The sequence below is a fragment of the Perca flavescens genome, chromosome 15 (assembly GCF_004354835.1).
Source record: "Perca flavescens isolate YP-PL-M2 chromosome 15, PFLA_1.0, whole genome shotgun sequence".
Taxonomy (NCBI): Eukaryota; Metazoa; Chordata; class Actinopteri; order Perciformes; family Percidae; genus Perca; species Perca flavescens.
In genome coordinates, this window is record NC_041345.1 from 9,799,637 (window position 1) to 9,814,497 (window position 14,861).

The following is a 14,861-nucleotide window of genomic DNA, read 5'->3' on the forward strand; positions in this document are numbered from 1 at the left end:
CAAGACAGTGTTACAACGCTTCTTAGTATGTTTGTCCACTGAAACACTGCACATTTAGCCTGGTCTTCCTGCCTGCTATTGACTCAAACAGCCTTTGCTCATTTATTAGCAGCTGGGCGGCCAATTATCTCCCTGCCCCCTTTCCTGTGTTCTAGTAGCAGCCTCGGCCATGTACAGAGGAGGAGATGAGAAGAGGTAGGGGAGGGAGGCAGAGAAGAGACGAGTAAGGGGAGGGCTCCTCTCTTCTGACATCGTCATAAAGGAATCCCCTGCACTGGGCTGGGCCCGCCCACTCTCTTACTCTCACCCTGTCTGGCTCCCAGACACACTCGATTCACACACTTCTGTCTGCACAGCCGAAGGAGAAACAGACCCACGAAGGAGAAACAGACCCACGAGAGCAGACGAAGATTGGGAGACACCGACAAATACTGAGAGAGATAGAGGGGGGTGCGGGAACAACTGTGAAGTTCAACTTATGAGTGTGACACTGCAGGGAGAGCATGAGGAGAGTGACATTGAGACAGAGGAAAGGAGTAAAAACTGTTGTCTCAGGTAGGTGCAGCATCGCGTCTGCCTTTTCTCAGAAGTTGATTGTTGCCTTTTTAGTGTTTTATGACTTTATGACCTGGAAAAATCTGTACGCTTTTCTTGAATCACTGGTCTTTCACAGAGAGGCATTCACACTCACTTCACAGCAATTCCTGCAACCTGTTGATCAGGCCAGACATTTGCACGGAACGACAGTAAAGTGTGCCTGCTGTTCAAATTTACTGTAATGTTGGCACTGGAATATTGCCCTGATCTAAGGTCTGCCACTGTGGACCGGCTCCATTACAAAGGTCAGACGTAAATAGTTCCTTTGAATGGGATGACTTGATTTCTGTCTGTTTTTCTGTCTGCCTGCCTGCCTGCCTGCCTGCCTGCCTGTCAGTCTGCCTGCCTGCCTGCCTGTCTGTCTGTCTGGCTGCCTGTATGTCTGCCGGTCTGATTTAGGGATTATATCTCCAACTATCTGAATGAATTATTGCATAATTAGTTTGCCTGTACCCTTTTGTCTGCCTTACTTTGCAACAGTCTTCTTACAGTATGTATGTCATCCGTCTACCACATGCGTGTCATCTATCTGTCTACATGTCCATCAGTCTGTGTGCGTCTCCGCGGGGTGTTGTTGGCAGCACAGAGGGGAACAAAACAGAGGTCACAAAAAGTTCTAGAAAAGCAGTCGAGAGACATAATGGTAGAAGTGAAGCGAGGCCAGAGCCGCTCAAACATTCCTCTCATTGTTCAGAGGCCCTGTAAGTCTGCGAGCTCCCAAACCTCCATGAAAGGAAGGGAATCCAGCAGCTACTGTAGCTAACCCAGTTTCAGCTACAGCTTAGGGACGGCTGTCTCTGTTTTACTGTCCGCAGTCCTGTCTGGTTCCCCTCTGGTAGTGTTGGTATAGAACAAATTAGGCAGTGGAATGCAAAAATGGAGCTGAAGGAGATTAACATGATGCTGAAGCACAGACGAAAGACAAGATAAAAAATTATTTAATTTAGTCCAGGAAGTATTCAAAAGTAACAGAAGGATATGTTTCTTTACTCTGTGTGCAACTGACTGTGACTTCAGATAACCTCTCTGCCAAAAGACATGGGAAAGACAGAAAGAGAGGTTTACAGTGAGGAATCATTAGATTGGAAAGCCTACCAGGGAAGGCCAATTGGGTGAATGGATGGAGGAATAGATGGAAGAAAGAGGGAATAGAAGGAGCTGAAGGAGAAGAGAACGTGGGGATCCAGGACTCAAGCCTTGGCTTTGGTGGGGTGGCTGGGTGGGTGGGTGTGCCCAGCAGCAATCTGTAGGAATGGGCCCAGGCTCAGGAAACCGTGGCGTAGTGGAATAAAAGTGTGTGTGTGTGTGTGTGTATACTTTTTGCATCCATTTGTGCATGTGTGGTTCAGTGGCAGCAGGGCGGTTGTACACTAAGTACAGGGCTGGTGGTGGTAAGAGTGTTTGGCAACGAATCAGGCGGAGGATAGGGTTACACGCATAGGGCTACAGGGAGCGGACCACGGGCTCGGGCTGGGCTCTTCACTGCTGAGGCTAGCTTTACAGCCCAAAGAGACTTTGAGCTTTTCTCTTTTTTTCAAATCTGGAGCTGGAAATACTTTTTTTATTCTCAGACTAATGTCCCACATGTGGTGCGTTCCATTGATTCCAGGCCAGCCAATGAACGTTCCACTTTGATTCAGGAAAACTGCAACAGATAGGGCCCATAGTAGAGCCTGAGTCCTTGTATGAATGTCACTGAATGTCACGGCCTTAGCAATAATTACGCCCTAACACAAATACAGTCTTACTCACATGCGCACACATACCCAGACACACAGTCTGTCTGCTAGCAAGAGAGCCAGGGTGTGGTACTGCTGTGCTGTAAGGTGTGTGAGTTCAGAGATCTAGGTTAAGGTCATTGGGATGTGTTATATGTTTTTCACTACAGCATTTTTTTGTCCGTTTTGCAGATATAATGGTCGGGGTTAAGAAACTGACAGGCCTGAATTAGCATCTGGCAGAAAACATTGTCATGAAAATGTTCTGTAAGTTGCAGAGGAAATGCTGCCACAGTTTCTGCTGTGTCAGGCATCTTTCCTCTCCACACTGATCTCCTCACCTTTGTGGACTCTGGTTAATAGTTACTTTTCCACATTTTCTTCCTCTGCATTTATCAGTGCGAGTGCGTTTTTAATTCAATTCAATTCAATTTTATTTATAGTATCAAATCATAACATAGGTTATCTCGAGACACTTTACAGATAGAGTAGGTCTAGATAACACTCTATAATTTACAAAGCCCCAACAATTCCAACAATTACAGTGATTCCCTCAAGAGCAAGCAGTGCGACAGTGGCGAGGAAAAACTCCCTCTTGGGAAGAAACCTCGGACAGACCCAGACTCTTTAGAGGTGTAATGGATACGACAGCTATTATGAAAAGCAAATGTGGCCTATTTACACTGTAAAGCTGTAATCTTGAAGGTTTTCAATTAAATACAATATATGTTAAGTCAACATCTATTGCAGAAAGAGGTAACACAATGATGATTAAGCCTATGGCCCACTGATGAAAGTATTGCAATATTTATATATTTGCAGTATTACAAACTGGGTGTCTGGCGTGATATCTCCCTAAAATATTTATGTTTTTCTCCATTGTATACACACAAAAAATGGAACTATGCACACAATTCTGAAAACTTGAAGCTCATGTATCAACAACAAGACTCCAGACCATAGAAATGGAATGAGATTGTATTTCTATGCTCCAGACTGCTAAACTCGCAGCACAATTCCATTGATTTCACTCAAATAGAAATTCTAAATCAACCAGGACTGAAATCTTACAGATTGCCACTTTAAGAAGGGAATTCAGGCGTTATAATAACCCTCGTGCCCCAATGTTGACATAATGTCTTGAACCATTGGATAGATTGATTTCACATGAGGTTGGGGTTGGAAACAAACTGCCCTCTGTAAAACTGTCTAATGCAATGGAAAGATACAAAAAAATTACATATGCTTCAGTTTGATACATAATCATTAATGAGGTGCACAATAGCAAAGTACAGCCAGCCTGTGAGTTGCCCTGCTCACTGTTTGCTCTGTGAAGCGCCATACAGCCTGGAGGTGTGAATGGTGTCAGATTGGTATGTATTTGTACTATTCCTGTTCATGAGACTGGGTGAGAACCCGGCTAATGCTCATGTTATGTTTGCCCTGCAGCCCACTGGCATACCTGTGTTTGTTTATTGATAGTGAGCATATTATGTGCTGAGAGACTGATTGCGCGCGTGTGTGTGTGTGTGTGTGTGTGTGTGAGGAGATATGTGATGAAACACTGAGGGGTTGAGATCCAGCTGTCTCAACAGAGGCTTTTCCACTTAACTGTGTGCCCTTGTGTAAACGGCAATGTCAATTTCTGCACTCTGACTGAAGGGGAGAGACCGGTTTGAAAAAACATTGAGTGGCCACGTCTACACTTGGGCCCTCCATACATCGTGTGCAACTGTGTTATAAACTGAGTAGAACACACACAAAGTGTAAAGCGCACACCCTAAAACCATCAAAGCACCCAACCCACAAGGCTGTAGGCCATGAAAACATTCTAAAAACATTTTAACTCTGCTTAGGAACATCTGCAGCTGATCGTAACCCCAGTGACACTAATTTTCCAATTCTGCGCCTCTATCAGGATGCAACACATTGGCAAAATTACGAGCTGTCAATAAGTTGCAGCCCACGTGGCAGAAGCTCATGATTATTCCCAACCATAATAAACATCCAATTTGAGAAGAGTGTAACAACAGGATTGCCTGGCTCCACCGTAGCACTCAAAAAGCAAGACAGGCCAAATGCAAAAGTGAGACACGTTGAGATCCTCACAGCGAGCGTTTGAGGTGAGGTGTTGGATAGCGTGCATCAACCAGAGTGCTGTCATTACAGGGGAAGGGAAGGAATGAGCTCATAGACATTAATGGCTGTGGGTTCGACTGGGGGAACGCAAAGGGGAAAAGAGAAACCGATGGAAAAGATGAAAAGGCAGAGAAAATAACACGAGACGAGCCACTGCTAGATGAAAGGACGGTGGGATAGAGGGTTTTAGGTTGATGGAGGAGAGGAGTTAAAAAGGAGTAAGTGTACTGTCTTTGATGGGTGCTGGGACCTTAATTGACCTTCTCTCTTGAGACGGCACGTTTTTTTATTGTGAACATGTGGAGACCGACCAAAGAAAATAATGCACATGTCATAAAATAAAACAGAATTTAAGGAGACGCTTACAGCTACGGTAAAATGCAACACAAAATGTTAAAGATTCATAATTCTGTGTTTTCCATAAACTGAGTGACAAATAATAAAATTACGCTATCTTCCCAGTAGCTCCAAAATCAAAGTGTGTTCTGAGTGGTTATACTTTGGCGTTATTGGTTGATTGGACCACAGGCTGAGAGAAAGAACATTGGCCTGGAGGAAACTAGAACGCGTCTAACAGGGTTTTTACTCTGTGTGAGGTTAAGAGCAGAGTTTTAGGTTTCCTGCTTAAAAAATTTAAATACAAAATTGTTTCAGTGAGTGGTGTTTAAAATGTTCAGCTCTTTCCAAACTCTCAGACCTAGCTGCAGTAGATTTGTGACAACAACGATACAGCGTTAGTGATAGTGCCCAAGTTCACTGCTTCCTTGGAGCAGCTCTGCAACAACTCAGCCCATAGTGACAATAGACAGCCGGCTTAAACGTATTTAGAGTCTGAAGTTCCCCAAAAGTGTCCCACTGACTCATACCTTGTACATGGTGGAATATTTATGCTGCTGAAAATAAAGAGACTTGAAGAAGATGGAAAAATAGCATTCAATGTGGATCTGGAGTTTGGAATGACATTCAATTATTTACTAAATGTGTCGTTTCTAGAGGTAAAATTCAGCATAAAGGAATTCAGATTAATAGATGCTGCTCCAGGGGTAATGAACGTATGTGATTGTAGATATCAGGTATTGTTTGACAGGCAGTAATAAGAAGCAATAACATATATATATATATATATATATATACACTATCAGTTTTCTGAACTCAATATGGATTTAGCAGTAGCTTCGCAGCAGAGGAAATACGGCCCAGTGCTCTTGGGCCGTTTTTATTTTGCAGATAAAGGGGCAGAAGTACAGTAGAACAGAGTGGGGCAAACTTTTTAAGGGAGTGCCACTTGACTGGCCACTTCCTTCTAACGTAATTCTCCATTCTGTCATTGAAAAGCTATTTTTATAAGAGGCCACAGGAAGTCTGGGAGTGGACGAGAACCATGCACACATACAGTACACACAGGGCTGAGAAAGTGCATTGACTACGACCTGTGAATGAAAAAGATGTAGCACATAGGACTACTGTGACAATTCATTCCTTTACAGAAAGTTATAGATGAGGGATATTAATAGCCTCTAACATAAAGCATCAGAGGTGACAATGAAAGAGAAGGTCTATTTTGGTGTTTATTATTAGTTTTACGCATGCTTTTAAGTCCTCTGACCACAAACTGTCTAGTTGTCTCTGTTGGCCAGGGGAATTCCTGGCAGAGTGATTTTTGAGACTACAGGACTGAATCACATTGCCAGGGATTTCCAATGGCTGACATGAAGAAAGCCAGCTCTTTCTCACAAATGCACTAATTTGCTAACTCCCACACAGTCCCATCCATGTTTCTAATTTGAATACGCAAACACACACCATCCCGCTCTGTGTCACGAACAGGTGCTCGTAAGACCTGGCTGTGCGGCAGCAGGACTTAACCCACATGTGAACAGTGAGTGTTTGCCATGTTCACAGTGGTTAAGTTCTGCCGCCACAGGGCTGCAGTCGGCAAGGGGAGAGTAAAGGTCAGGGAGGGGCCGGATCATCAAACCACCGCTCTTCACATTAACACCATGCAGATTTCAGACAAGCCCAAAATATGGAACGCTTAAGATGTAAAGGGTGTTTTCATCTACCTGTCTTTATGAGCATTAATGAAAAGACCTTCCTCAAATCAATCCATGAAACAAACATAAATGGCATATTTCCATCATGTTTTCATTTACATTCGTTGGCATTTACATTTTTATTTTATTTATTCATTTATTTCATTCATTTAAAAACAAATGCAACAACAGCATTTAACATGAATGAAAAGGAGCAGAAAGAAGTAAAACTTATAATGTCTGCCCCTTATCAACACAAAATCATTTACAGTTCCAGGTCATTTGAGCTGCCTCATGCAGCCGTCTCTTTTTCTAAGACATCAACACAAAATACATCAATAAATTCTCATTTACTCATTTTGAGTACATCATCTCGTTGCACCTTCTTCTCTTTCTTTTTTTGTGCCCAACTCCTAATATTCACATAACAGTAGTGGATAGTAACCATTATACATTTTCTGGAAATGTAGCTTTTCTGGAAAGTTAAAATGTACACTAAATTTGGACGGAAACTTGACTAGTAGTGTAGCTCAGTGCCAGTTAACGTATGAAAACTGTGTATGGAAAAGCACTTCCTCTTTTAAAACAGTCCGTTCGATAAAGAAGTAGGAAAAACGTGCTCCTGCTCATTTTCTCTTTTTATGGGCCCAACAAAGTCAGACTCCCACTTAATCACTTCTGCCGTGACAGCATGTGTGTGTGGTTCACGGATGACTCACTATTGTGTCGTGAAAGCGTAAGGCCAAGAGGGGTGTATGGGGGCAGGTGTCACTATCCATAAGCTTCTGGTAATAACTGGTAATCTGTTGAATTAGCTGAAATTGTGCAGCTTCAGTGTGTCAGTGTTTGCTAAATGTCAGCTGTCTCATTAGTGTCGAAGACTGCTCCTGTTCCTGTAGGGTGTGTGTGTGTGTGTGTGTGTGTGTGTGTGTGTGTGTGCATATAGTCACCTCTGCCTACCCCCCCCCCCTCATCCCCTGCTGGGTCAGTCTCCTGTGCCTGCTGTGCTGATAATCAGTGTGTGACGTTGGCTGGCTCAGTTCAGCAGGAACAGGAGACTGGTCTCCTTTCCACACACAGTACACATAGTACACAAAGTGTATACACACACACACAGCTCATTCTAACTCCACTATAATGACTGTAGCTATCGTCTCGAAGTATGGATGTGTACGTGCATGTTTAAATAAAAGTATTTTGAAATGACTGACAATTATGAAATATTTTTCTTTATGTTAAAGTCATTTGTCTCACTGAATTCCTAGTTGCAACATGTTTTTCCTTAAAAGATGTAGCCCTCACACTCGCATGATGTAATGAAACACTTTACTTGGATTAATGCCTGATCTCTTATTGCATTTGCAGACTATTAAAATCTTCAATTTTCATGAAACCATAAAAGCTACTTTAATTAAAGAAAATCTATGTGAAACAAATAAACTTTGAACTCCATAGCTCGCTTGTAGTAAAATATATCTAATAAGGTCTGCTGCTACATTGGTTTCAGTGTTTTGTATGTGATGCTCTTATCTTTTTTTTGATGTTTCAAAACCAAAATTACTTTGTACTTTCTGTTTAATTGTCTGTTGTTGCCATGTTTGTAAAAAAAAAAAAAAATACGGGAGGGACAGAGTTGCATTTTCTACATATGTCCGATCACTTTTTAACCCAAAATGTATCAAATAAATATGATGGCTGATTGATAATGTGTGCATTGAATTTGATTCAAATTAAATGCCTTTGAAAAAGCAGTACATGCGTCTTGTGTTTTTTTTTCAGCTATGCCTACAATTATAGAATAAATGTTACATCAAAAACCCAACATACAGTATATATATTTAACCCGTTACCTTTCTCTATCTCCCTTTTTCCTTCTTCTCTTGTTTCAGGTCAGGAACATGGCCATTTTAAACAAAGATTACAGCAAATTTAACTGATAAACAGTTCCTCCATTCAGCTTTTTGTCTCTGGCTGGAATAAAAGTCAGCTCACTCTCATGGCACCTTACTGCCTACTCCCGACCAAATAATAAATAATAATAATAAAAATCTATTTTCACGTTGTGTTACTTCAGTTTGATCACAGGAAGATCTTGCAACATTAACTGTTTACCTCTTAGCCCTGCACAGTCTGAGACTTTTACCACACATTTGCATAGCTGAAAATATTATACAGATGACTACAGAGGGGGAAAAAAACAAGAAAAATAACAATTACGTTTCATGGTGTTACTGAAAAAGAAAAACCTATTCTAGTGAGGTGCCAGCTTAGAAAAAAAGAGAGAAAGAATCAGGACACACATCTACATTCAAATTACAATAAATCAAATGTGTAAACTTGACTTAACCCACATGCATTCAAGAAGAAAAGTCTGACTTCTCATTTTGTCAATCTAACAAAGTAGAAAGCTGCCAGCAACCTACAATAGGCCTACATGAAAACCATAAAAATGACCAACTCTTGAGTCATAATCGCTTAAAATATTATTAGGCCTATAGATCAGTTGTAGGTTGTAAAAAATATTGTTTTACTATTTAGACACACAAATACAGCAGACATAAAACTATAATGCAATATATTTCAATGTAAAGTGATTTGATCCCAACTCGTTTCTCCTTTGTTCAAGTTTGTGTATGCCTGTAGCTACATCACTGAAAATATGAATTCAGTTTTAAAATGTTAGGAGAGCCAGGACAGTTGAAACACTTATTTTTTTTAATTTACAAAGCGATCGTATCGCACTGAAAGCTAATATTTTGTTACTAACAAGCTACACCTGTCATCTGTCAAATACAGTTGCATTTTCAGCTTTGAACAAAACCGTTCAGGAATTATTACAGCAAAAGTGGGACGTGCGTAATGTTTCATTCGTCCCTCCTGGTCGGGCATGGGGGGGGGGGGTATGAAACATACAGTTTAAGCCATATAAACTTCCCACCACTTCAATATTTTACTACATATCATGAATGGTACTCCCAAAATGTGTTATTTTAGATAGATTGCTGCTGGGCTACGTCTTCGTGAATGTCTGCATCGTGAAGTGTGTATTAAGCGAAATGTCATGCACTGTGGATGATTCTGCCATTTTTATAATTAAAACAGTAGGCTATACGTTTTCCCATTTATATCGTGTTTCTATTGTGGAAAATGTCGTTTCACTAGGATTTTACGTGGGTTAGGCCACTGCACATGCACATCCAAATAAGTGCCCTTAACGACCCACCACAGCCCGTCAGTTCAGATTCAGATTCAGATTCAGATAACTTTATTAGTCCCCAAAGGGGCAATTCAGTTTTAGGCTACAGCCAAACCATCCATTAAGGGTTAAACTAACTTAAAAAAAAAGCATTATAATTAAGTGCATTAGCACGCAATTTAAGGTAATAATGTAATGTTATAAAATAATAAATTAAAATAAACAATAGACAAATAGTAGCTACTGCAGCAGTCATACATCCCCCTGTATACAGAACCTTCTCTCTCTCTCTCTCCCGTAAATCCACACGTTAGCCTACATGATCTGGTTGGCACAGTATTCGGTCTGCTTTCTGGACAACTCGGGTTTTCCAGAGAGAACAGAGTCTTCATATAGGATGGGAAAACTCGACCCCCTACATGGTGGGCCCAAATATATTTTCATCTTTCTGAAACTGCTTTTCCATGTCTCTCCATAAATTATTGTATAAACACAGATATTTTACAGCCTGGGCGGGACATCGTCCCGACATAGACATTATGCCATATAGTTTTGCTTTCCATGTAAACAAGCATGCAATATGAAAGTATGGGATTGTGAAGAACACTGAATAAGCATGTAGTCGAACATTTAAATGGACGCTAATGAAGTTTACTTTGGACCATCAAAACTCGTTTGTCGCCTGTAACTCCGTGATAAAAGGAAGATATTTGGCTGATAGAAGGAGGTTAACACGCTCTATGTTTTGACCTAAGGAAGTCTGTGTATCATCATTGCACTCGGAGAAAACTGGAATGTTTCAATCGTCCCGGCTCTCCCCTACTATGATTAGGCTACTATTTTAATAATGTAGGCTATTTGTGGTTTACAGACATTTAAGATACTTTGTGAAAACTATGTTACTGGTTACCACTGGTGATACCACAGGAGACAGTGCGCTATGGTTAAACTACAATTGTAACCATGGATGTATTACATTATAACAGATTTAGTGACACGACATCTATCCGGATGTTTGTCCTTGCTGGGGTGGTTGCTAGAGCAACAGTGACATATGGCCGTCATCAGCCTCAGCCAGCTGCGTCAGAGGAGGAGACGGCGGTTCAACTGGTGACTTCCTGTTTGAGAAAGCAGCGCGAGGTAGATGTAAAAGTCACCATTTTATCACTCGTGTTCTACTTCTCTCGTCCATGTATGCAGTTCTTTACCCGCCTTCTATACGTTTATTGCTCTATTGTTTCTCTTCTTTATCTGAATGTTTGTCTTTCTGTCTCGCTCAGCCCCTCCTCACTCTGCAAATGTCTTTTTTTTCCCCCTCTCTCTTTACACCCACGCACTTCCACTCCCTCACCTGCCGCACCTTGCTCAGGTTGGCCAATAGGCTTCCGAGGTGGGAGTTCCTGTGGCAACATAACAAGTAAACAGAGGTGGCGATAAGGAGCCAGGACTAGAATACATCCATGGCCAGGAAGATGCATGTGGGGGGGCATAAACTTGTGGTTTACTGTTGAATTTGAGCGTATTAAGAGAATATTAACTGTAGAAATATAGATTGCATTTATGTTTACCAAAAAAACGCTGTTTGCACTGTGCAGCCCGAGAGGCAAATCCCATGTCAAACAAGTCTGCAAACTGCACATTAAGCTAATTCTTGTGAGCATAGGGTAATAACTGAAGGTGATTCAGACAAATACATCCACATTTTTATCAGCACTTCACTTCTGCTGTGAATGGAATATGGTGGCTGAACATTATCTAGACACTGTTCAGAGACTTCAATTAAAAAACAACAAACCTGAAACAACAAAAAGTAGCAGGAAAAACAACAGGATTTTGAAAAGTGAGGGCACGTCCCCACCTATCCCCAAGGGAAATAATGCCCTTGCATACACACTTTTAAATTGATATATATGCAAATGTGCACAAATCTATCCATTGTGTATTTCCTTTCTTTTCCCAGCCCTACTCCCAGATCCTCCCCACCCTGCAGCTGTGAGGCAGGTCAACTCTCCCTCTGTATTTTCCTTCTTCTTTCTCCCTCCATGTCTGACTCTTTGGTTCTCTCTCCATAAAAAAAAAGAAAGAAAAAGCTCCCAATCTGGCCAGGAGAAGACATAATTGCCATTATGACTGTTGTGGCCCTGCACATCACACAGTGTAGTGATTGTTCTGCAGAAGGAGGAGGGGGGAAACACTGTCTGCTCTGTGCAGACGCCACACAATATTATCATAGCGTGACTACAGCTCATCCACACACACACACACACACACACACACACACACACACAGTCTCTATCTCACTCTTTTCAGTCCTCTCAGTATTTCTGTTATCTTTCCATTAAGCACAAAGCAAACATACGTCTCTAAAGAGCTGAGAATCCATACACCACTGCCTTTTAAATTAATCTTTTAACTGTCAAGCCCTGGGTAAACACACACTCACACAGTGTCACCGCCAATAGGAAATGATAAAAGGACTGAATGGAAAAGCAGTTTGTACCAAGACAGAAACGCCCAATTTGTGTGTGTGTGTGTGTGTGTGTGTGTGTGTGTGTGTGTGTGTGTGTGTGTGTGTGTGTGTGTGTGTGTGTGAGTGAGTGTGAGTGAGTGAGTGAGTGTGAGTGAGTGAGTGAGTGAGTGAGAGAGAGAGAGACAGACATGGGGCTGAGGTTTTGGGAAAGTTGACCTTATCCCAGTTCCAATTCCACTTCTCCATCTCTGTTTCCAAAAAAGAAAAGGTCACCATTCCCACAAAAAAAAAAAAAAAAAAGACACACTGACACTATAAACTCTAGGGAAAAAAGTGAATATATGATATACACTTTTGACACAAAAACTACCCAACATTTCCATTCCAATGTCTGCAAATATAACTGGGTTGTGAGTGTAACAGTGACTGTGTGTAAAGGATATGGGAGCAGTGATTAGCCAGAGGAAATATCCACTCCCACAATAGCAGTCTGATGTATTGTGATGGGAAATGGCTTTAACATTGTTACTAGATTATGTGGTTGATTCTGCTGAAGAAAGCTAAAAGGGGAAGGAACTGTGAGTCGCAGCACTAACCACACATGAAGTGATGCTCTTATGGGCCCCTCAGGGGATTGGAGGGGAGGATCTTACAAATAGCACTAAGGTGACTGGAGGATCTCACTAGACATCCTTTCATCTCTGAAGCAGCATTCGCCTCTCAGTGGATTGTTGTTGAGCAAGTTTGCCACCACTTGTACGTGAATGTGATGCTTACAATTTTTATTTTTATTTACACTTTGACAAACTCAAAGTGTAATGGAGAACACAGTGCTAAGTTCTGTCTGTTTATTAAGAAGAGAAATTTCAAAAGGTTGAAAACTGAATCAGAGTTTACAGAAGGTCTCTCAATTACAAAACAAAACAAAGCTTATCAAATTGAAGGCTTATAAAATAGGTAAATACACTCAGTGTCCACTTTATGCGTTCTGGCATGAAGTCTACTTTTATTATGCCTATAATGTTCTGTTTTTTTTGATCGTGTCACAGACATGTGTAAATGATAAGTTAAAGCATTGAGGTCATAGTTAGTGGTGGCAATGGACCAGACTGCATTATATTTAGACGTGTTTTTAATATTATCCTCCCTTATATGTAAATAAAACCACCTTTAACTATGGCCTCAATAATAAAAAAATATAGATGGATTCTCATCATCAAAAGCTGAACATTATAATACAAGGTAGAATTTATGGCAGAGCATTTAAATTGCAATTGATTGTATAAGTGTAGCAAATAAAGTGGCCACTTTCTGCAGTTCAGATGTTTCAAATGCAACTGAGGAGCTGCAAACTTTAATACTAGAAAAATATTAATTTGTCCTCACAAATCAGCAGTAATGTCTTATGTGCTCTGTCACAGTCATGTGAAATTAAAGTGTCACATGATGGAAGCCTTGTGGCCTTCTCAAACACTACTGCACAAAGACTTTTTGTAATGGGAAGAAATGATTAATTTATGATTTATTAAGTTATACAGGCACATCTTCCATCCTGTAACAGTGACAAGAAGGTGGATACTGAGAAGCAATAAGGTAATATACAAGTGATGTGGCATGCCACAACTAAACTTAAATATAAATCAAAACTCTTAAATAACATTCCCTCATGTGTGTAACACACACACACACACACACACACACACCCTAAAACCTGATGCATTTTAGACAGTCTCTTTGGAACATGCAATAGTATTCTATTTCAGCTATCTGAATAGAAAGGGACTGTACTTGTTTTAACAAGTAAACATTTTCATTCATAAGCATTAAGACAGGAAACCCCCACCACTAACTCCCAGTAAATAAGGTTTTCAATTGCAGCATTGTATGTAATGCTGCTTCTTAAAGTTGCCAATCCTTAACCATGTATTTTAAACCGAAATGTTTTAAAGATCAAACTGATATCTGCAATGCAATTAGTCTAACAAGGGAAGATCCAAAGGAACAAAGCTGGTTGTTTCTAACAGAGCACTGAAGGGGGGCAACCATTTAATCGGTTTTCTTTCCAGCAGTCAGCTTGTCGGCGTGGAGAGCGAAGGTCTCGGCCACAATCAGAGGGAAGACTAAAGAGGCATCTGCATACACCTGGGAACAAAGAACGGAGCAGTGTACCACTTTTCTGTAAGGTTATATTTGTGGTGTGTTACACACTTACTACGCTAAACTGATTCCAGTCCCTGCCTTTTATATTTATGTGTTGTTGCTTTGATGCCACACTGCACCCTTGGATCGTACACTGTGCAGACACTGCCACCTTGAGGCCAAAGGTGTTAGAAACATCCTTTTTCCTGCTTCCAGAGTCTAATTCTGACGTGTGTGAAAATTATTTCCAAACACATTTTCCACCACAAATTGTATTCAAATGGAAAATGTTGTCTCTTATTTTTTTCAAATAGAGATAACATTTAGATCCATAGATCCACATGGTCAGTGCCATGTAATGTATCATAGATGCTATGCCTATTTTTAAAGGTCCCATGACATGGTGCTCTTGGGATGCTTTTATATAGACCTTATAGGTCCCTTAATACTGTATCTGAAGTCTCTTTCCCGAAATTTAGCCTTGGTGCAGAATTACAGCCACCAGAGCCAGTCCCACAATGAGCTTTCCTTAGTATGTGCCATTTCTGCATGTAGCTATTGAGGAGGAG

General features: G+C 41.0%; 1 protein-coding gene across 1 annotated transcript in view; it reads right to left on the minus strand.

Annotated features, from left to right (window-relative positions):
* Positions 1-12,987: 12,987 nt before the first annotated feature.
* Positions 12,988-14,861, minus strand: part of dhps (deoxyhypusine synthase) — a 12,304-nt gene continuing 10,430 nt past the window's right edge. The window contains exon 10 of the mRNA XM_028599794.1: positions 12,988-14,295. Within this exon, the coding sequence (XP_028455595.1) occupies positions 14,200-14,295 (96 nt within the window). The 3' untranslated portion in view covers positions 12,988-14,199. The remainder of the gene's footprint in view (positions 14,296-14,861) is intronic.